This window comes from Leptodactylus fuscus, chromosome 7 (genome assembly GCF_031893055.1).
Source record: "Leptodactylus fuscus isolate aLepFus1 chromosome 7, aLepFus1.hap2, whole genome shotgun sequence".
Lineage (NCBI taxonomy): Eukaryota > Metazoa > Chordata > Amphibia > Anura > Leptodactylidae > Leptodactylus > Leptodactylus fuscus.
The window spans coordinates 110,080,963-110,103,677 of NC_134271.1; the positions used below are offsets into that span (position 1 = coordinate 110,080,963).

The 22,715-nt window shown below is 43.3% G+C and overlaps 1 protein-coding gene across 1 annotated transcript; it reads left to right on the forward strand.

The window, feature by feature from the left end:
• The first annotated feature begins 6,578 nt into the window (after positions 1 to 6,578).
• DLGAP5 (DLG associated protein 5) lies at positions 6,579 to 22,087 on the forward strand. Its single transcript, XM_075280843.1, has 18 exons — positions 6,579 to 6,828; positions 8,115 to 8,326; positions 8,957 to 9,034; positions 9,465 to 9,555; positions 9,859 to 9,948; positions 10,213 to 10,277; positions 10,562 to 10,809; positions 10,893 to 11,023; positions 11,101 to 11,233; positions 12,839 to 12,924; positions 13,676 to 13,836; positions 14,632 to 14,727; positions 15,381 to 15,603; positions 16,016 to 16,205; positions 17,446 to 17,506; positions 17,592 to 17,847; positions 21,235 to 21,290; positions 21,930 to 22,087. The coding sequence occupies exons 1-18, from the start codon at positions 6,588 to 6,590 to the stop codon at positions 22,005 to 22,007; spliced, it is 2,496 nt and encodes an 831-aa protein (XP_075136944.1). The 5' UTR covers positions 6,579 to 6,587; the 3' UTR covers positions 22,008 to 22,087.
• Positions 22,088 to 22,715: the final 628 nt, after the last annotated feature.

The window sequence follows — 22,715 nt, forward strand, 5'->3', positions numbered from 1 at the left end:
CTCACTGTCAGAAGGACGTTCCTCACAGTCTAGCTTGGGTTGTGAGGCCTGCCACTCCTAATAGTATTCATCCATAACCATGTACTGTTAAAGGAGGCGTTCCTTACTGCCCACCAAGTCTATGGACGAGTACAGTCAGCGGGGAACATTCCTCACAGCCCAACTAGACTGTCAGTAACCCCCTTCTGACAGTGGGCAGAGATCGGTACTGAAACTAATGGAACTGATACCTCCAGCCTGGGGACACATAACGGGAAAGCCGGCGGTGTGCTGAATTCAGTGCCCTGTTTGCTTTCTAGCAGTAAATAAAACCGCATGTGCAGGAGGACATGAAAGGTCCTCTTTAAAGGAGTTGTCCTGTAATTGTGTAAACTCCACAGGGGCCTGTGGCAGGTATCTTTAAAGAGGACCTTTCATCAGTTGGGGCACATGTGGTTTTATATACCGCTAGAAAGCAGACAGTACGCTGAATTCAACGCACACTGTCTGCTTTCACGATCTGTGCCCCTGGTGAAAAGCTATGGGTGCCGGTACTGCAGCTCTTCACCGTTAGAAGGGTGTTCCTGACAGTAGGTCAGGAACGCCCTTCTTCACAGCAGCGCCTATAGCACTGTACTGTGAAAACGCCTCCTCCCTCTCCTCACAGTACTGTCCATAGAAGAGTATTGGGGGGGAGGGGGGGCGTTCCTCCCCGCTCTCACAGTACAGCGCTATAGGTGCTGCTGTGAGGGAGGGCGTTACTGACTGACTGTCAGGAATGCCCTTCTGACAGTGTAAAAGTTACAGTACCGGCACCGATAGCTCTTCACCGGGGGCACAGATCGTGAAAGCCGACAGTGCGCTGAATTCAGCTGTCCAGCTGTCAGCTTTCCAGCGTTATATAAAACTGCATGTGCCGCAACTGATGAAAGGTCCTCTTTAAAAACAAACAAATATATTCACCTGTCCCTAACGTTCCATTATCCGCAGCCACAGTCTGCTGTCGCGCACGATGCTTCAGTCTCCAGAAACCTTGCCACCCCACATGACCACTGAGGCCAATCCATAAAGTGTATTTCATTGAGTAGAAAAACAAAACATACTGTCTGGTGGAAAAAAACTCAGCAATGACTAATATGGACAGAAGGTGATACATATTCATCAGATGTTCTGTCAGTTTCACAGTCTATTGTTTTGATTCCATCAGGGATTGATCAATGGTAGTGTGAATCAAGCCATAGTTTCTTATTGCTGGCGATCTCACTGTTGGGGACCCCCCCCCCCATAGATCACAGAGTGTTCTCTTTGAATGGAGCTGGGGGTCACACGTTCACTATGGCCCTCACAGCAATTTGTATAAAGCAGGGCTGTGGAGTTGGGACTAATTTTGGGTGCACTCAGAAAAAGTTAGCTAAAATTATTTTATATTATATTATGCAATTTAAGGGGTTGTCCCATCTCAAGGATCCTATCTATACTGGTAGCTTATGTATATTGAAGACTTTTCCTAAATATATTGCTTTAAAATTCTGCTTTGTTCTCCTGCTATATGACCTTATTGCTACCATTGTTTACAGTGTTGCCATAACCACGGACCTGTGAGATAGACAAGTGATATCAGTCACAGCTCTGCAGGACAATCAGTTCAGCTACTTGCACTTTGCTGATAAAGCCTGGTCTGTTATCTCGCTATGTAAACACACAGATAACAATGAGTGCATTCTGTACAAGCATCTGCATATTATCTGATCTGCATGAGTGTTGTGAGACTTCTCTGGCAGCGAAAGGGGAGGGAGGAGAAATACAGGAACTGAGATGAAAAGACTGCAGCCCGCCTGCTGAAACACTGAGATGGGAAAACCCCTTTAATTAATATATATTAAAGGGGTTGTCCCGTCACAAGGATCCTATCTATAATGCTTATTAATGTGAATGTAAGACTTTTCCTAAATACAATGCTTCAGCAAAACTGCTTTGTTTGGCCACTATCTCACTTTATTCATTTTTTTTGTGGCCACAGTCCTGACCTAGCTGCTCCTGAGTCAAGTGATGTGTTTGCCTGCTCTGAGGGGGGAGGGAAGAGGGGCTAAGTACACGGGAGCAAGCCTGGAGGGGGGGGGGGTATTTTACCCTTTGGGGGACAGGTGAAGCCATCAACATCGCTATGCTTCTGCCCTGCATGAAGCAAGCAGCGGCAGAAGCGATGCTGCTATTCTGGGGCGGAGGAGCGGAATAACAGCATCGCTTCTGCCGCTGCTGTCTTCATGCAGGGCAGAAGCATAGCGATGTTGCTGGCTTCACCTGTGCCGGCATCTAACTCCCCGGCATCCGCTGTAATAGGCGGATGCTGGGGACTGTTAGACGCCGGCACAGGCACATCGCTATGCTTCTGCCCTGCATGAAGCCAGCAGCGGCAGAAGCGATGCTGCTCCGCTCCGCTCCGGGGTCACATATGCAAAGCCAAGCGGCGAGATGCCGCCGGCCCTGCGTGCAAGCTCATACACCAGTCTAACCTTCACAATGCGAATACAGACCCGCAGGGTGTCGGGTCTGTATTCGCATTGTGAAGGGTAGACTGGTGTATGAGCACGCACGCAGGGCCGGCGGCATCTCGCCGCTTGACTTTGCATATGTGACCCCGCCCACCAATGATGAAACAAAGCCGGAAGACAGAAGATTTTAGAGGAACGAAGACGGGTGAGTATGCGACGTGGGAGTACCCCTTTAAATACATAGTTTGTTACATATTTACTTTCCTATAAATACAGTCCCTAGCTTTTTAACACATTTTAGGATCTTTGCTGCTTCTTTCTAACCATTGCTGTCCGCCATTTATGAAAGATGCAGAATCAGTCTGTGTAAAAATAAGTCGGTGGTTTGTCTTTCTGACTGGTGTAAAGGTTTGTGCTCTCTGTTCATCCCACAGAGAGTGTATAGTTTGATAGCCTGGTGACTTGAGACCCCCTGTTTATGCGATCAGTGGGATTTGAGGCGGTGGAACTGCCATTTTTACCTATCCCAGTGATTGTGGGAAAATTATGAAACTTCCTTGTATACTGCAGGTGGGTCAGTACTTTTGCAGGTTTGCACTGTATGAGATATGTGCTGTTATGTCGCTGCTATTTGGGATTGTCTATTCATTAACTAGTTGTGAGAGATGTTATAAAATTCTCAGCCTCCTTACCATAAATTCCTAACATATTTTCCAGGCTGTGGGAAAAGGGGAGGTAATGGGTGGGTGGGGGGTATCTTGATACTTGGTATGTGTGTTCATGGATACATGCCATGTCTATGGGCAGTGTAGTTGAACAAACTTCCTCCTCTTTCCTATGCCTTCAGTTCCTGAATCTTTTTTTTTTTTTTTTTAACCTTTTTTTTTAAAAAAAAAAAAAAAAACATAACAAACCCCTGCCTTTCTGAATGATCTCCTGTGCAGTATTTCTCTACCTAGAGAAGTATTTTGTACTCCAGTGCTGCGCTTTTCTTCAAAGTAAAGTTTTTCTGGACGTTTATGAAGACTGGCTTTTCCTATGCGAGTCTTACATGGGATATCCACTGTCATAATAATGATGGCCTATCCTTAGGATAGGTCATAAATGTTATTTCTGTGGGGGTCCAACAGGTAGGATCCCTGCTGATCAGCTGTTCTAGGACAGTGTAACTCCTGGTAATGTTTACATGTTGCAATGCTCACTTACCATGCAAAGTGTAGTGGCAAGTCTTTGAAGCAACAAGTGTGTTTCTGCTTATCGCTACTTGTGTAACAACAAAACCGTTGCTGCTTCAAAAAGATTACTTGCATAATGAGTAAAAAAGTGATCTCTTGGCAACGGAGGCGCCAATTCACAAGAGGAAGACTCAATTTAATTCAGGTGACCCTAATATACACTATGTGATCAAAAGTACCCGGACACGTGGCTGAAAATCCCTTACAAGTTTGTGGCGCCCTCCATTGGTAATGCTGGAATTCAATATGGTGTTGGCCCACCCTTAGCCTTGATGACAGCTTCCACTCTCGCAGGAATACGTTCAGTCAGGTGCTGGAAAGTTTCTTGGGGAATGGCAGCCCATTCTTCACCGAGTGCTACACTGAGGAGAGGTATCGATGTAGGTCGGTGAGGCCTGGCACGAAGTCGGCGTTCCAAAACATCCCAAAGGTGTTCTATAGGATTCAAGTCAGGACTCTGTGCAGGCCAGTCCATTACAGAGATGTTATTGTAGTGTAACCACTCCACCACAGGCCGTGCAGTATGAACAGGTGCTCGATCGTGTTGAAAGATGCAATCGCCATCTCCGAATTGCTCAACAGTGGGAAGCAAGAAGGTGTTTAATACATCAATGTAGGCCTGTGCTGTGATAGTGCCATGCAAATCAACAAGGGGTGCAAGCCCCCTCCATGAAAAACACGACCACAGCATAACATCACCGCCTCCGAATTTTACTGTTGGCACTACACACGCTGGCAGATGACGTTCACAGGGCATTCACCATACCCACACCCTGCCATCGGATCGCCACATTGTGTACCGTGATTCGTCACTCCACACAACGTTTTTCCACTGTTCAATCGTCCAATGTTTACGTTCCTTACACCAAGCGAGGCGTCGTTTGGCATTGACCTGTGTGATGTGTGGCACCCAATCACCTGACCACGTTCGAAGTCCGTGAGTTCCGTAGAGCGCCCCATTCTGCTCTCTCACGATGTCTAATGTCTACTGAGGTCTCTGATATGGAGTACCTGGCAGTAGGTGGCAGCACAATGCACCTAATATGAAAAACGTATGTTTTTGGGGGTGTCTGGATACTTTTGATCACATAGTGTATCTATGTGTGGGGTTGGGTTGAATGAGTTGTCCAGCAAAAGGTGCCATCTCCATACCTACAGTGGGGCAAAAAAGTATTTAGTCAGTCACCAATAGTGCAAGTTCCACCACTTAAAAAGATGAGAGGTGTCTGTAATTGACATCATAGGTAGACCTCAACTATGAGAGACAAAATGAGAAAACAAATCCAGAAAATCACATTGTCTGATTTTGTAAGAATTTATTTGCAAATTATGGTGGAAAATAAGTATTTGGTCAGTAACAAAATTTCATCTCAATACTTTGTTATATATCCTTTGTTGGCAATGACAGAGGTCAAACGTTTTCTGTAAGTCTTCACAAGGCTGGCACACACTGTTGTTGGTATGTTGGCCCATTCCTCCATGCAGATCTCCTCTAGAGCAGTGATGTTTTGGGGCTGTCGCTGGGCAACACGGACTTTCAACTCCCTCCAAAGGTTTTCTATAGGGTTGAGATCTGGAGACTGGCTAGGCCACTCCAGGACCTTGAAATGCTTCTTACAAAGCCACTCCTTCGTTGCCCTGGTGGTGTGCTTTGGATCATTGTCATGTTGAAAGACCCAGCCACGTTTCATCTTCAATGCCCTTGCTGATGGAAGGAGTTTTGCACTCAAAATCTCACGATACATGGCCCCATTCATTCTTTCATGTACCCGGATCAGTCGTCCTGGCCCCTTTGCAGAGAAACAGCCCCAAAGCATGATGTTTCCACCCCCATGCTTTACAGTAGATATGGTGTTTGATGGATGCAACTCAGTATTCTTTTTCCTCCAAACACGAAAAGTTGTGTTTCTACCAAACAGTTCCAGTTTGGTTTCATCAGACCATAGGACATTCTCCCAATACTCTTCTGGATCATCCAAATGCTCTCTAGCAAACTTCAGAGGGGCCCGGACATGTACTGGCTTAAGCAGTGGGACACGTCTGGCACTGCAGGATCTGAGTCCCTGGCGGCGTAGTGTGTTACTGATGGTAGGCTTTGTTACATTGGTCCCAGCTCTCTGTAGTTCATTCACTAGGTCCCCCCGCGTGGTTCTGGGGTTTTTGCTCACCGTTCTTGTAATCATTTTGACTCCACGGGGTGAGATTTTGCATGGAGACCCAGATCGAGGGAGATTATCAGTGGTCTTGTATGTCTTCCATTTTCTAATTATTGCTCCCAGTATTGCAAACCAGTTGATTTCTTCAATCCAAGCTGGTTGCCTATTGCAGATTCAGTCTTCCCAGCCTGGTGCAGGGCTACAATTTTGTTTCTGGTGTCCTTTGACAGCTCTTTGGTCTTCACCATAGTGGAGTTTGGAGTCTGACTGTTTGAGGGTGTGCACAGGTGTCTTTTTATACTGATAACAAGTTTAAACAGGTGCCATTACTACAGGTAATGAGTGGAGGAAAGAGGAGACTCTTAAAGAAGAAGTTACAGGTCTGTGAGAGCCAGAAATCTTGATTGTTTGTAGGTGACCAAATACTTATTTTCCACCATAATTTTAAAAAAAATTCTTACAAAATCAGACAATGTGATTTTCTGGATTTGTTTTCTCATTTTGTCTCTCATAGTTGAGGTCTACCTATGATGTAAATTACAGACGCCTCTCATCTTTTTAAGTGGTGGAACTTGCACTATTGGTGACTGACTAAATACTTTTTTGCCCCATTGTATTAACAAATGTAGACAGATCTGGATTGTTTGGGGGGAGGGAGTGAAGACCCCTTTAAACTATATGCAATAACATAGAATTTTTTTTTCTCTTTAGGTAACAAAACAAAAATGGATGTTCATTCCCAGTTTGCAGGGCGCTATAAAAAAGACTTGAGCGTAGACAACTTAAGAGCCAAAGTCGCCCGACGTAAATCCATAACTCAGAAGGAGAATCGTCACAAGGAGTTCAGAAAGAGCAGAGGCCTGTCACTGGCTGACGTCAATGTTTCCCTTGTGAGGGAGCAGGAGCTGACTGTAGTGGAGGAGATGAACGAGTCTGGCCTTGTAAAAGGACCTGAAAATAAGCCGGGTAAGAGGGGCAAATGTTTTCTCATATTGAATTAGCAGCCGAATCTTCCCCAGGGCATGTTATATTTACAGACATAACTTTGTTTATCTCTCCATTTTGGCTTTTTCCATCAAAAGATTTTTCTTATGCAAAGTATAAATCTTGTAGCTGCACTCGCTGGTGCACCAGTTTTATTGCTTTCGACGCTACTTATTAATTCACCTTGGGATTAGTCACACTGCTTTGCCTGGAGCCAGTGTTGAAATCTGAAAAGGTGTGGTCGATATCCTGGAAGATAATCTGCAAAACCAAAGATATGTCTGGAAACCTTATAAAGTGCTGTTCCTTTGGGGGTGGCTGGGGAGCTTATAGACTTGTTTTAAACATGTATGTTGGGTAGTGGCTCATCCTTTTTCTGCGCGATGCAGTAAATGTAAGGCGCTGACGGCTGAGACTTGGAGCATTTCAATTGTTGATATAGTATGGCTCAGTTCACACGTAGTTTTTTTGGTCAGGATTTTGAGGCCGAAGTCGCCTCAAAATCCTGACCAAAAGGACGGTTCCCATTAAAATCAATAGGAGCCGGTCAAGCTAATCCGCCTGAAGACACTCCCTTCTCCCAACTAGGCCTAATCCAGAGCGGAGTGCGCGACTGGATGCCGGTGTACTGCACCAGCATCAAGTCACAGCTACCCGTTTTCCGGAAACTGAGGCGGCCTCCGGATCAAACCCCCCCCCCCCCCTCCCCAATTTACTACAGAAATTGGAAATCCGTGTTTGTCCCAGATCACACCATACTTATGGCTGCTGTTTGCTTCTTTTCATAACTTTCCTGGAGGGAGCCATGTGTAAGCTTGGCCATCTGGTTGTTCAAACCCATGCTTTGTATCAGCAAACATTCGGCTTACCCCTGTTCACTCAACAGTAGGGTTGAGCCGATCTTGAGATTTCAAGATCGATTTTAAAATCCGATTTCCGATCGTTTTCCAGCCGATCTCGATTGTGAAATTTGCTCGATCGCCAATCGGAATCCGATCTTTTCCGATCCCGATCCTCAACCCTAGTCAATGCTTTTCTATGGGAAAAGTCACTTTTGGGGTTGAGTCTATCTTGAGATAACCTCCGATCTCGATCCCGCTGGAAAAGATCGGGTCGGAATTCCGATCGCGATCGTGAAATTTACTCGATCGCCGATTGGAATCCGATCTTTTCCAATCGCTCAACCCTACTCAACAGATTAATGGATTTAGGTTTTATTTAAATGTGCAATGGCGGTTTGAGCAGTTTTTCCATTTTCTTGAATGTAGCAAACCAAGTTAAAACTAAAGAGCAGATTGTCAAAGAAGAGCGACGTGCGATGCTTCAGCGCTTCAAAGAAGAAAAGCAACTGAGGAAACTAAAGGAGCAGCGAGAAAAGGCTAGTAAAGGCATCTTTAAGTGTGGAATCTACAAACCAGAGGCATCGCTCATTCCTGTCTTCTCAACTCAGACTGCTGCAAAAGTGAAACAAAAAGAGAAGGTAATGTGCTTAATGCCCAGTGTATTACACAGGTATACTGTTCTGCAGTCTAGGAGCCTGTAAGTAATGATACTAAAGGGGTTATCCCGCACAGTATTATTTATATGTAAATACCACCCATAATTCTAAACCTTATTTTGCATTTACACTTAAGTACATCCTCCTGCTGTAGATAGCCTTTACCTTGTTCACCTTCATGTGCTGAGGTGGACACACATCCTCACTTTTGCTCTGTCTTTGATCTATTAGATATTCAGATCCCTACTGTGGGGGAATATGGCTTCCTCTATAACTGCTGTATCTTCAATTTGTCAGAGGGGATCTTGAGCGTGTGATACAACATTACTGCAACTGAATTGTTCAGGATTTCCTCTGACAAGAGGAAAAGACGTTTTAGCTTTACAGATTAGAGCGGTGAATGTTTGCATACACAGCCGCTGCAGACAGCTGATCAGCATGGGCGCTGGGTGACCCTTCCCATTCTGTATACGTCTTGACAGCCCCTTTAGCTATAATAGTGTTACTGTTGTATGGGGGGGGAGGTTGTGTTCCTCTAGAATTAAATCACAAAGCGCTATTACTGCAGGTTAGTTAAAATGGTATGAAATATTTTCTTTTCTTTAAACTTAGCCACCAGCACCCAGTGTAACAAGAGTTACAAGATCTTCGGCTAAACCAGTTCCTCCGGCTAACAAGACCCGAACTCAGGTAATTCTAGTAGGACTGTTATGTACCTTTATGTTGATTGACCACAAAGAGCACAATCGACTTAAAATTCACTTGGCACTGGTTGGTTTTGCCAACATGGTGATGATCTATAATGACACAATTTGTTGGTTCTCCTATACATTTATATTATTGTCAGCATCAGATCATCCTTCTGTTTGCACAAGGCAGTGTTATGACAGCAATCAGGCATCTTTATATTGCGTAAGATACAATAAACTGATAAATGGACAGATTGTCGGCTGATCTATGTCCCGTGTACATGGGACAATATCGAGTGGAAGCATTTTTATGTACATTTGTTCCAGTATAACATATCCATTAATATGGTCATATAAAGGGGCCTTTATTCTTATGACTTGCGTTCTATAGCTGTATGATAGGGGTAACGTCTTACTATTGATGTCAACAGGTAAATGTACTGAACGCCAAAGCCCCTATTGACCGTGTAATTCCAAAAGCCCGTGGACAGACATCAACTGTAAAAAAGAATGAAAATAAAGGTATTTAACTAACAATATAGGTATTTGGATACTTCTATATTTTGTGATCTCTGTTTTTCTATTTCTATATTTTTTTTGTTTTCTATCGTATACACTTTTTGAAAATATGGCTGGATGTCGATGATCTCCATTACACGTTAGTCATACTACAATGTTTGCCACATCTATGTAAACATAGAGGGCAACACAGCAATTTTTCGATAAACCCCAAACCATCCATTATCCTTTTGTTATAGTACAGCAGTTTATACGCCTGTAGAGTTATGTCCATGTTAAGTGATGGAAGTTTTTCTGCTTTTTCAGTTTCTGCAATTCCGTCTACAAGAACCACAAGATCAGCTGCAAATGCCGCCTCCAAACTACCGACTAAAGCGCCAATGAAGAATACCACAGGTAATTCATGTTCATTTCTTAGGTAACTGGTTTACGTCATTATTTGCTTAGAGAAAAAGGCATGAATACACTGAATAAGATTTGGGCCAAAATACCATATTTATGGCTCTGACAAAATCAGCATTGTGATGGTAGTGATACTCAAGGATAGCCACACTAAGATTGAGGGGGGGGAGAAGGAATTTTACCATTATAAGAAAAGATGGTAGTCATGTAATCTTCTGAAGTTATCACCATTAATTTCTATTCTGCTTATTTCTGCAGTTGCTAAAGCACAAAAGAAGCCTACAAGGGATATTAGCCCAGACATGGCCATTGATAAAACAGAGGTGAGACTGTTACTTCTATCTATCTATCTATCTATCTATCTATCTATCTATCTATCTATCTATCTATCTATCTATCTATCTATCTATGGTTGTCCAAGGATTATAAATAACTTCTGCAATTATTCTGATTAAAAAGATAAATAAATCATTTTGCACATTGATATTAAATTGCTTAGTCTGTTTATTTCCATGATTACAGACTACAAAGTAATTATTTGATCGAGTAGTCTTACTTTTTTCCATCTGTCTTTGTACCAGTAACATCTTATATTATCTCTTCATAGCCTCCTGTGACGAATCAATCTAATGAGAAAGTTCAAGACCCCGAGCCAGAGCCCACCCTCCAGGATCCTTGTATGGAAAGTGAGACATTGCCTTTCGAACTGGAACGAAAACCATCCTTTGCTCCAGAGAACTTTGTCTTTCAGCCCTTGGATGGGTTGTCTTCATTCAAGTTTCAGCCCATGACTCCTAACAGGGCCAATGCATTTCTGACCCCTACTTTTAATTGGAGCCCCCTTGATGGTAGAAGGTAATTTAGTGTAGAATTCTATATATTTGGTGTCTGTACAATTTGGGGCCTTTAGCAGTTAGTGACCTATTTTCTCATTGTAGAAACTTTCTGGTTGCCCAAGAACGTAATGCAGAAGACCATAAGAATGATCTTGTGTCCCCAACCGAACCATCACAGGTGACCACTGAAGTAAAACTGGAACTAGACTTCGCTGCTTCCCCTCCGGATAAAGGTACTTCAGCACAGAAGACATAAATCTATGGCTGGAATAATATGATCCTGATCTCTTCAGACTGTATTGTTTCTCAGTTGCAGAATGTGCAAGCGATGCCAATTGTGCCCCACAAACCAGTCCTGCAGTAAGTCCGAGTTGTGAGCCAAGCATAGAGGATACCCAGACTACGCAACCAGAAGAGCCGTCTCATGATGTGCCTTACTTTAGGTTAGAAGTACTGGGAAAATTTTTAAAGTGGATCTGTTGCCTAAATGTGTTCTGAGGATATTACAGAGACAGATCCATTTTCCTGTCTTGATGTTTGACTTAAAATCTTAGGTTACAGTGAACTCCTACTTACAAGCCTGGTATATTTCAGAGAGGTTTCACCCTCTGTTGTGCAGGACAAGTTGTATTTTTTTTTTTTTAAATTATAGGACCAAATATATATATATATATATATATATATATATATATATATATATATATATATATATATATATATATATATATATATTATATCTGTGACCTTTTTTTTTTCCCTTACCTTTTGAAATTTTTTCTTAATAGTTAGAAAACTCAAATAGTATTTGACTTTTCATTGTAATACCACTCAGATGTCATTGTCAAAATTGACGATAGCATCTGAGGGGTTAAGAACCTTTCTAGGTTTTTGGAGGAGTCCTGTTAGGGAGCGTTCACACTACCGTCGGTGTCCGACATGTAGTGTCCGCTCCTAGTGTCCGCTCAAAATCTGTCACGGACACTAGGAGCGGACACTAGATGTGTCCGTGACACCTGTCATTCACTTTAATGGGCATCGGGTGCGTTCTTTTGCACTCCGTGCCCGTCCTTTCCTGTCCGCTTGAGAAGTCGGACATCTTCTCTTGCGGACAGAGAAGGACGGGCACGGAGTGCAAAAGAACGCACACGATGCCCATTAAAGTGAATGACAGGTGTCACGGACACATCTAGTGTCCGCTCCTAGTGTCCGTGACAGATTTTGAGCGGACACTAGGAGCGGACACTACATGTCGGACACCGACGGTAGTGTGAACGCCCCCTTATATACTGCTCAAAAACATGCAAAGAAACAAATACTTATTGTGGTAATTAACCCTTCCCTCTCTTTCACAGCAACATACAGAAAATGTAAAATCAGACAACAGTAAATAATACAATCTTCATGATTTATATGAACAAAAAGGGGTTACCGTATATACTCGAGTATCAGCCGAATTTCTCAGCACAGTTTTTGTGCTGAAAAAGCCCCCCTCAGCTTATACTCGAGTCAGCAAAAAAAAATGTTTTTTTTCTTTTAGGGATGGGGGGGGGGGGTGTCTATGACCAGCCACAATGTCAATGTATAGAATCTCCCATAAAATAGTGAAAAAAAAATAAAAATGCTGCATTTACCCCCCTCAGCTTATACTCGAGTCAATAGGTTTTCCCATGTTTTGTGGTAAAATTAGGGGCCTCGGTTTATATTTAGGTCGGCTTATACTCGAGTATATACGGTAATTTCATTTATTTAAAAAATAATAATAATGATGAGGTACGGACTCATCTTGACCCAGACTGAAGAAGCTGCCCCTGGATTTAAACTGATAGTCGAGCTCTGGACGTTGCGAATTGTAATGGCCTGAACGAATCCAGTTTAGCAGGGGCTTAACATGCATGGTGATATTTTATGCGATTTCCAAGCTGTTGTGTAAGGACTTGCATATATTCTTCCTATTCTCTTCATTCTTTTTCGTGTAGGCGAAAAAGAATCATATCATTATATCATTGTTTTTAGTCTTCATGTAATTTTGACTCCAGTTTTTGTTCTAGGGACATCTTGAAATCTGAGATTCAGAGGCTGACAGTGTTGTGTATTGAATGGGATAAAAGGATTGATCTAGATATTCCTGAAGAAGGTAAAAAAACAAAACTGCATTACCAAGCAACTGTTGTGATCTCTGCCAAATTAAAGGGCCATCAGTGATAAGATTTTGCAGCATTTTCTCGCTTCCAGATCAGAGCTATAACTCCATATTTTTGTATTTTTCATGCAAATATTACCATTGAAAGGCTTTTCAGGGCTAAAATTTTGCTGACTTGTTCTTAGGATAAGTCATAGCTATTAGGTTGGTGGGGGTGCTTCATATTCGTCCTTTAATCAACTGTTTGAAGCAGTGCTCAGGCCTGTAACATCACATTAGTCACCTGTAGAGATGAGCGAGTACTGTTCGGATCAGCCAATCCGAACAGCACGCTCGCATAGAAATGAATGGACGTAGCCGGCACGCGGGGGGTTAAGCGGCCGGCCGCCGTCAAAGCGGAAGTACCAGGTGCATCCATTCATTTCTATGGACCGTGCTGTTCGGATCGGCTGATCCGAACAGTACTCGCTCATCTCTAGTCACCTGGCCTTGTTGCGGCTCAGTTCCATTCAAATGAATGTGATTTGGCTGCAATACCAAACAGAACTGCTCTAGAATGCACAGTACTATGCTTAGTAAGCAGTCATGAGGGAACAGCACTCGCCTAAACGCTGTATCTTCTTCAAACAGTAGATTGATGGGTGTTGGACTCTTATAGTTATGAATTAGGTTGTCAACATCATGGTGCTGGAAAAATGCGAAGCATGAGATTATGACAGCAGTTTTCTCGCCTTATTTTCTTAAGCCAAAGACCTTATCAGAACCACAGTTGGACAAACAAGACTATTGATGACCGAACGGTTTAAGCAATTCGAGGGTCTGGTAGACAACTGTGAGTTTAAACGGGGAGAGAAGGAAACTACATGCACGGATCTCGATGGCTTTTGGGATATGATTTATTTTCAGGTAGGTTCCTGCAAAAATAAGTTGTCTTCTACAGTACTTTATTGATTTTTATTTTTTTTTAAGGCTGTGACAGCTTGTAATTTGGTTAGAAAGTTGAATTCATCCTTGGCAGGTGCATACTGACTATGGGGCGTTAGTTGCATTCTGGGAAAATGTGATTATCTGTGCATTATAGTCTCCTAGATAAAGGTTTATTGGGAAAAAGTCATGTTTCATTTTCACGCCCCCCAGTTTTAATAAAATCTGTGAAACATTCTGTCTTGTCCGAAACAGCCGTTTCGAATAGCACGCTCCCATAGAAATGAATGGACGTAGCCGGCACGCGGGGGGGTTAAGTGGCCGGCCGCCGCCAAAGTCTGCCACTTCCATTCATTTCTATGGGAGCATGCTATTCGAAACGGCTGTTTTGAATAGTGTTCGCTCATCTCTAATTTTAATCCCTTTGGCTTTTTCAGTCTTGAGTAGAGTTGAGCGAGTACTGTTCAGATCAGCCAATCCGAACAGCACGCACGCATTGAAATCAATGCACGCAGCCGGCACGCGGTGGGTTAAGCGGTCGGCTGCCGTCAAACCGGAAGCACCAGGTGCTTCCATTCATTTCAATGTGTGCGTGCTGTTCGGATCGGCTGATCCGAACAGTACTCGCTCAACTCTAGTCTTGAGCATTGCATAAAAGGTGCAGGTGCAATACACCAACTACTAAGCTGGGGATTCTACTCTGACTTTTTTGATTTGGAATGCATCTTGGTCTTTAATCCTTTTTGGGGGGGGGGGGTTGTCTATTTTGATTCTTAGATTGAAGATGTGAGAAAAAAGTTTGTTAATCTTGGAAAATTGGAAGAAAACTCCTGGCAGCAAAATACAGTTCAGACTAAAAAGGTTGTTGTAAGGGTAAGTGTTTTTTGGCTTTCTTGTTTCCCTTTTCAGAGTTTTCTCCAAAAATAAGTAAAGATCTGGTGGAATTTATTCCATTGTGCAACATGAAACATTTTAGATCCTTTCTTAGTAGTTCTAGTGACGTTCTTGTATTTTCCCCCTTAACAGCTGGTGCCTAGCTTACCGGTGTCAGGGCTGTTCACATCATTCTCTTTGGAGGTAACGGAGATTGCAGAAGTGTGCTTCTGATAGCACATGCCCTAACTCTTTCACCTCCACCTATCTCCATAGTGACTGCTCCAGGGATAGTACATTAGACCTGTCCTGGAATACATTATCCTGATGCTGCTATGAGTTGTTTCTATAGCAGTATTGGGGGCGCTTATGTTCAGGCCAGCAGAATGGTGATGTTACCATAGCATTGGTGACCTGAACTGTCATTCAATACATACAAGGCTGTCCCCTTGAAAGGAAGTAGCACCTGAGAGAGGAGCAAACAAGGGAGAGGAGAAAACCCATTTCAAGTTTTAACCTTCTCCATCTTCATTGATGACCAGACTTTTTGTATTTTTTTGTTTGTTTTTTTTTTTCAATACAATGGTGCCCAGAGTAAAAGGGCAGTTCTGGAAACTTCCAAATGCCTAAATTAATCTGATTCTTATATGCAGAAAAAAACTGCCCCATCTGCAGCTGGGAAACCGAACCAAGGAGACACTGGTAGAGCAGCTGCTAGAAGTCGCCTCGCTGCTATCAAAGCGGCAATGAAAAATCGTGTTAAAGCTGAGGAGCCAATTGCTGAAGTAGAAGCCCCAGAAGTTCCCATTCAAGTGGATCAAGTCGTATTTGATGCTGGATTCTTTAGGATTGAGAGTCCTGCTAAGCTGCCTGGCAGTAAGTGACTTTTATTACGCTTGGTTCACACCTGCGTTCGGGGAGTCCGCTTGGGGACCCATTGAATGGAAACTTACGCCGCTTAAAAAAGCAGACCCCATAAACGTGGAGTCCACCAGTTTTTCACCCAGTTTCCATCCGAAAAGGGCAGAAAATGCAGAGAGAAAAGCGCTGCTTGCAGGACTTTTCTCTCAGAATTTTTTAATCGGAAAAGGGAACGGAGTTCCGAGGCGGAGACTGAGCGCAGATAGATAGATGAATTACCATTGTATCTCTGGAAGTGATTGCGCACAGCCGTATAACCTGCATGTTTCTCAGTTATTATGCAGTTTTCTATGTGGTCATTCATTCTCTGCCTATTTACATAGTATGGTTCAAGAACCTACCCAGTCTTCTCTTATCCCCTCTTTAGGTCTTAGAACAAAGCGGAGTTCTTCTCAGACAAATACACCAAAATCAACCAAAAAAACTTTGCACCATTCAGGAACACCAATTACTAACCATGTAGAAGAAGCATCGGAGGACTTAAAACCTGAGAAGTCTCTAAGCCCTGTAAAGTCCCCTGTTAGGAAAGCCCTATTTGGTATGCCAAAGGAAGAAAGGTAATGTCTGCATGTGAAAATTCTATGTACAAGGGCATGCTGTAGGTTACTGATCAAAACATCACTATAGAAAGAAGATACAAGTGTGTAGTCGCCTGTCTCAACCTGCCATTGGCTAAAGGATGTCACTAACTGTACACCATCCAATCTGGATCGCTAATGTGTAAATAGCCAAAGCCAAAATTCATTGGTGTGTTAGGGGGTCTGGTATGTAAAAAGGGAGTGTCCTAAAATCATTCATTCATTGTATTAGAGGAAAAATGGTCAACTTAACTTAGGTCACCCGTAAGTCTGTGTACTGTATTGCAGCTCTCCCTCACTTATCTGAATGGCACTTGGCTGCATACATGCTTCTGGAGCGATGCAGAACCTTCAGGCTGATCAGTAGGGTGTGAGAAGTTATAATCCCACCAATTTGATAATGTTGAATGGTCCATATCATAAATTGTCGATATTAAAGGGGTTGAAGGTTTTTATGGCCTATCCTCATCCGGTCCCCGGACTGATCAGCTACACAGTGTCACTTTAAGCGACCGTACTATACACAAAACCGTGCCAGAAACAGAAGGCTCCATATGCTGTATAGTGACCTGGCACCTTCACTGCAGCTCAGTTCACGCCTTTGAACTTGTGGTTCTTCTACATCATAGGTGTCCAGTCATAACACAACGCTGTGCAGGCCACATTCACTTGAATAACACCAAGTTTCTATTCTGATGCTCCTACTTTGGTACAGAGTGAAGGCCATGGTTGCCCCTTGAATATTATTTTATGGTAATGGCAAGTTGCTTTACATTGACATCTACGACACACATGTGAATTTAGGCACTAGGCACCTTTCATGGATAGAGAAGTAGAGCCCCATACTCACATGTGTAACCCTATTGCTGTAATCCATAATGGAGAGACCGTGGACTCGGTGTAGAAAAAGTCTTCTATGCACTTTCTTGCTTTTCGCCTAATCTATGTGGTTAGCACTGCGACCTTACAGCACTGGAGTCCTAGGTTCGAATCCGACAAAAGACAACATCAGCATGGAGTTTGTATGTTTTTTTCCATGTTTGCGTGGGTTTCCTACACTTACTTTTGACTGGTAAGGAATGTAAATTGTCAATCACTGTCCCATATAAGGCTCACAATGTCAGTAAAGCGATGTTAAATATGCTGCCAATATACAAGTAGCAAAATAAATAAATCTGTAGAATGATGAATCAGTAACTTATCTCAGCTATTTCTTCAGTATGCAGAACCAAGAACCAGACCCTATACAACAGTGTCCTGAGCATACAGCGACCGATTCCGTGAGTTGTCATTTCTGATGATGGTTTTATCCATTCTTACTGGTTAGTTGTGTAATAGTTGGAATAATCGTTGTCTTTGATGCAGGTTCCAGCAGTAGTCGACCTGACTAAGTATTTAGTTCCAGTTCAGGCACCTGTCGTGGGAGCAGAAGAGTCTCCAGGCCTCTTGAAATGCTTAGGTCTTGAAGTCAGTGAAACAACGCAAAATGGCTATGACCCAGAGGCAGCTACTGAGACCAGTGCCATTGTTGATGATGTTTTCATGTGCAGTCCAGAAAAAGTCCACCATACAATAGATCCTTCCTCTTTACTGGAGACTTCTGAAGCGGCACCAGATGACGGTATGCATCTTGTATTCATTTATTTTATAAGAACTCAATAACTTTATTTTGTACTATAACTGGAGACCAAGCAGTGATACTGCAGCATACGAGACCAAGCACTGATCATGAGAAGGTTTTGTGTAAATTTATGTTGATCAATGAATTTTAATAGATGGCTTAAAGGGTTATTCCCATCTTGGCAAATCCTTGTTGGAACGGGAATAACAAACTGCAAGTCCCAACCACCAAACCATCAGGACGGGACTTGCAGCTAGTTATTCTCATCTTGCATGTCATTTGTTAAGATATAACCCTTTCAGTAAGCTATCAGACAAAACTGCCAGCCATGGAACATGTATTGGGGCCTCTGGCATCTCACCTGTTGTTAGGGAAAATGAGATGGGGGGGGGGGGGGGTGTCAATTGCCAACTTGTTCTATCACAAACTTTTAAGGCTAAGGCCCCATGTAACAAGCTGCTGCCAAATAACACTTGTCTGTAGCCTTATTCACAGTCTTCCTCTGCGGACTTTCTACTTCTATTATACCTATATTGTACCCATTGTTTTCATAGATATAATTGGCATGCTGTGATTTAATTTTTTTTTTCTTTACTGTGTGGATGGGATGAGCCAGAATCGCATCCACTTTGCAGGTAATGTAAAACATATCATTTTTGACGCTGCTTTTTCGCAATGAGGTGCACCTCTTTGTGCAGAAGGCACGTGACGGAGTTGGTCAGTAAGAATTGTTAGTCAAACAAGTGTTCAACCAGCATTTATCTAATATGTATAACCAATGTTAGGATTGGGCACTAGTCTATGATCGGAGATGTTCTGACCCATGTACTGTGTAGAAGTGCTGCTGAGTGTGGTACTTTCTTGAATCCATTCAGCCACACGTGATGTACAGAACTGTCTCTATATTATATAGATCATTATATTGTATATCTTCCTAGTGGGGGGGGGGTTGTTTAAACAGTGGTCTGCCAAAATCAAATCTAGTAATGTAGAAGCTTGCTCCTTCACTTTGCTACACTCCATACCAGTATACGCATACCTTTTGTCTGGAGTAGAGATGAGCGAACAGTGTTCTATCGAACACATGTTCGATCGGATATCAGGGTGTTCGCTATGTTCGAATCGAATCGAACACCGCGTGGTAAAGTGCGCCAAAATTCGATTCCCCTCCCACCTTCCCTGGCGCCTTTTTTGCACCAATAACAGTGCAGGGGAGGTGGGACAGGAACTACGACACCGGGGGCATTGAAAAAAATTGGAAAAAGTCATTGGCTGCCGAAATCAGGTGACCTCCATTTTAGACGAATAGTGGATTTCAAATCCGGGTCATATGAGAATGTGAACTTTGTGACTATGAGACAGGGATAGCTGTACAGGCAGGGATAGCTAGGGATAACCTTTATTTAGGGGGGAATGTTATTAAAAATAACTTTTTGGGGCTCTATCGGGTGTGTAATTGTGATTTTTGTGAGATAAACTTTTTCCCATAGGGATGCATTGGCCAGCGCTGATTGGCCAGAGTACGGAACTCGACCAATCAGCGCTGGCTCTGCTGGAGGAGGCGGAGTCTAAGATCGCTCCACACCAGTCTCCATTCAGGTCCGACCTTAGACTCCGCCTCCTCCAGCAGAGCCAGCGCTGATTGGCCGAATTCCGTACTCTGGCCAATCAGCACTGGCTAATGCATTGTATTGGCGTGATGAAGCAGTGCTGAATGTGTGTGCTTAGCACACACATTCAGCTCTACTTCATCGGGCTAATAGAATGCATTGGCCAATCAGCGCTGGCCAATGCATTCTATTAGCTTGATGAAGCAGAGTGTGCACAAGGGTTCAAGCGCACCCTCGGCTCTGATGTAGCAGAGCCGAGGCTGCACAAGGGTTCAAGCGCACCCTCGGCTCTGATGTAGCAGAGCCGAGGGTGCACTTGAACCCTTGTGCAGCCTCGGCTCTGCTACATCAGAGCCGAGGATGCGCTTGAACCCTTGTGCACCCTCGGCTCTGCTACATCAGAGCCGAGGGTGCGCTTGAACCCTTGTGCACACTCTGCTTCATCAAGCTAATAGAATGCATTGGCCAGCGCTGATTGGCCAATGCATTCTATTAGCCCGATGAAGTAGAGCTGAATGTGTGTGCTAAGCACACACATTCAGCACTGCTTCATCACGCCAATACAATGCATTAGCCAGTGCTGATTGGCCAGAGTACGGAATTCGGCCAATCAGCGCTGGCTCTGCTGGAGGAGGCGGAGTCTAAGGTCGGACCTGAATGGAGACTGGTGTGGAGCGATCTTAGACTCCGCCTCCTCCAGCAGAGCCAGCGCTGATTGGTCGAGTTCCGTACTCTGGCCAATCAGCGCTGGCTAATGCATTCTATTAGCCCGATGAAGTAGAGCTGAATGTGTGTGCTTAGCACACACATTCAGCTCTACTTCATTGGGCTAATAGAATGCATTGGCCAATCAGCGCTGGCCAATGCATTCTATTAGCGTGAACTGAGTTTGCACAGGGGTTCTAGTGCACCCTCGGCTCTGCTACATCAGATTGCTACATCTGATGTAGCAGTGCCGAGTGTGCATCAGATGTGTAGTTGAGCAAAACTGACTCAGCACTGCTAAGTCTCTGCATTCGCATAGGAATGCATTGGCCAGCCTTCGGCCAATCAGCGCTGGCTCTGCCGGAGGAGGCGGAGTCTAAGGTCGGACCTGAATGGAGACTGGTGTGGAGCGATCTTAGACTCCGCCTCCTCCAGCAGAGCCAGCGCTGATTGGTCGAGTTCCGTACTCTGGCCAATCAGCACTGGCCAATGCATTTCTATGGGGAAAAGTTAGCTTGCGAAAATCGCAAACTGACAGGGATTTCCATGAAATAAAGTGACTTTTATGCCCCCAGACATGCTTCCCCTGCTGTCCCAGTGTCATTCCAGGGTGTTGGTATCATTTCCTGGGGTGTCATAGTGGACTTGGTGACCCTCCAGACACGAATTTGGGTTTCCCCCTTAACGAGTATATGTTCCCCATAGACTATAATGGGGTTCGAAACCCATTCGAACACTCGAACAGTGAGCGGCTGTTCGAATCGAATTTCGAACCTCGAACATTTTAGTGTTCGCTCATCTCTAGTCTGGAGCTATCCTCGGTAAACCTTTTCACTGGATCGGTAAGGTTGAAGGATACGGGGTTTATTTCCTTGTTTTTAAGTACTTTTTGATTACCAGTGTTTCTGCCGTAGAGGAACACTCCTAGCAAAACCAATACACTACCATGCACCGTCCTCACAGGCCCTGTACTAGGTATAAGAAAGTATTGATTTACCAGGAATGATCCCTTTTAACATCTGGAATAAAACAAATATATAGCAAACATCTGACTGCTGTTTTTCCTTTTCAGATCTGAAGACCGCCAGCAATCCACTTGACTTCTTAGGAAGCTGCTCCCCTAATATGGTAGAGAAATGATTTCATTCCTCAGAGCATATCTTTATTTGTCAGCTATTTGAGAAGATGAGGATTGATACAGATGACATAATAATAATTGCTGACTGTCTACTACAGGATTAGGGCTGCACACTAAAGCTTTATGTATATATTCAGTGTTCTATTTGGACATTTTTGTATCTTTTCCTGATATTTATGTTCTACATTAAAAGATTATATCTATTAATAGCGTGTGTTTTTTCTTATTTCCCTACCCCTTGAATTTGGCATGTAAAGGGTATAGGCTGTGCCATAAATGTCTAATGGCTGTCCCACTGATCGGACCCCTACCTATCAGAAGCCACATACCAATCCACTTCCATAACTCCAATAGTTTATAATGGAGGATGCCGCATGCATGTATAGCACTAGGTTATATAAGGGTCCACATCTATACATATGCCATACATGCCTATTGTCTGGATACCCCTTATGTAGAGTGTTCAGTGTGTTTGGCTTTGCTATACCTTGGCCTATGTTGCAACAAATTGGTTTAATATTTTAGATTTATCTATCTCTGTAAAAGAAAACTGTTCTTATGAAGGTGTGATATCACCTGAGCTAATAATCCTTTATGTATAGCGTCTTAATGTAAGTCTTATTTTGCAGGTAAAACATTCACCTATGAGAGTTGAGCCACCTGCAGCACTAACAGACTTGATAGTCTTTTCGCCTATGGAAAAGTGATCTGCTTTGCTATGAAGAATACTTGTAAAACAGCATGGACACCGTACTGTACAGACCAGAAGACATGAGCCTTATCTTCCAAACCTATTTTATTCTGTTGTGTATTTTATTTGTTTTTACACAGTTCAGCGTATGTGTGGTTTGAGTGTTACCCTCCCTTTGAGGGTATAGTGTTATGCTTGTATAGTGTGAGTTGTGCTGGTGTGTCCTTCTTATAAGCTATTAAATGTATATCATGGGCATGTTGTAAGCTTGGCCCCTTTTACCATTTGTTTAAGAGTCATTGCAAGACTAGCTCTGTATATAATGTTATTTTAGACATGGTTTAGGAATGTATGTTATTGCCTCTGCTCATCTGGTATGGTATCGTCTACAGCATACTTTTGTATTAATGTATTTCAGTAAACTCACAAGGATATATTGTTTATACTTGTGAAACAAGTTGTAAGAAACTGTAGTAAATGATTTTGTATCATGTCCTGTTGTCACTTTTACTCCTCCATGTCTGTGCTGTACCTGGTATTGCAGCCCTTTTCTTTTCCCTTGAAGTCGTTGGATGAGTATTGCAACTTCTTGAACGTTGAGTTTTGTTTTTTTTAAGAGGGCCTTTCACCATCTGGGGCTCTTGCGGTTTTATATACCGCTAGAAAGCCGACAGTGCACTGAATTCAGCGCACCATGATGCTGTGGGCTTGGCTACCTACGTGA

Excerpts from the sequence above, each read along its gene's own strand:
- DLGAP5 (XM_075280843.1), top strand. The coding sequence starts at position 6,588 with ATGGATGTTCATTCCCAGTTTGCAGGGCGCTATAAAAAAGACTTGAGC. Across the intron at positions 9,556-9,858 it reads AAAAAAGAATGAAAATAAAG|TTTCTGCAATTCCGTCTACA; the intron begins GTATTTAACTAA and ends CTGCTTTTTCAG. Across the intron at positions 11,234-12,838 it reads CATGATGTGCCTTACTTTAG|GGACATCTTGAAATCTGAGA; the intron begins GTTAGAAGTACT and ends TTTTTGTTCTAG.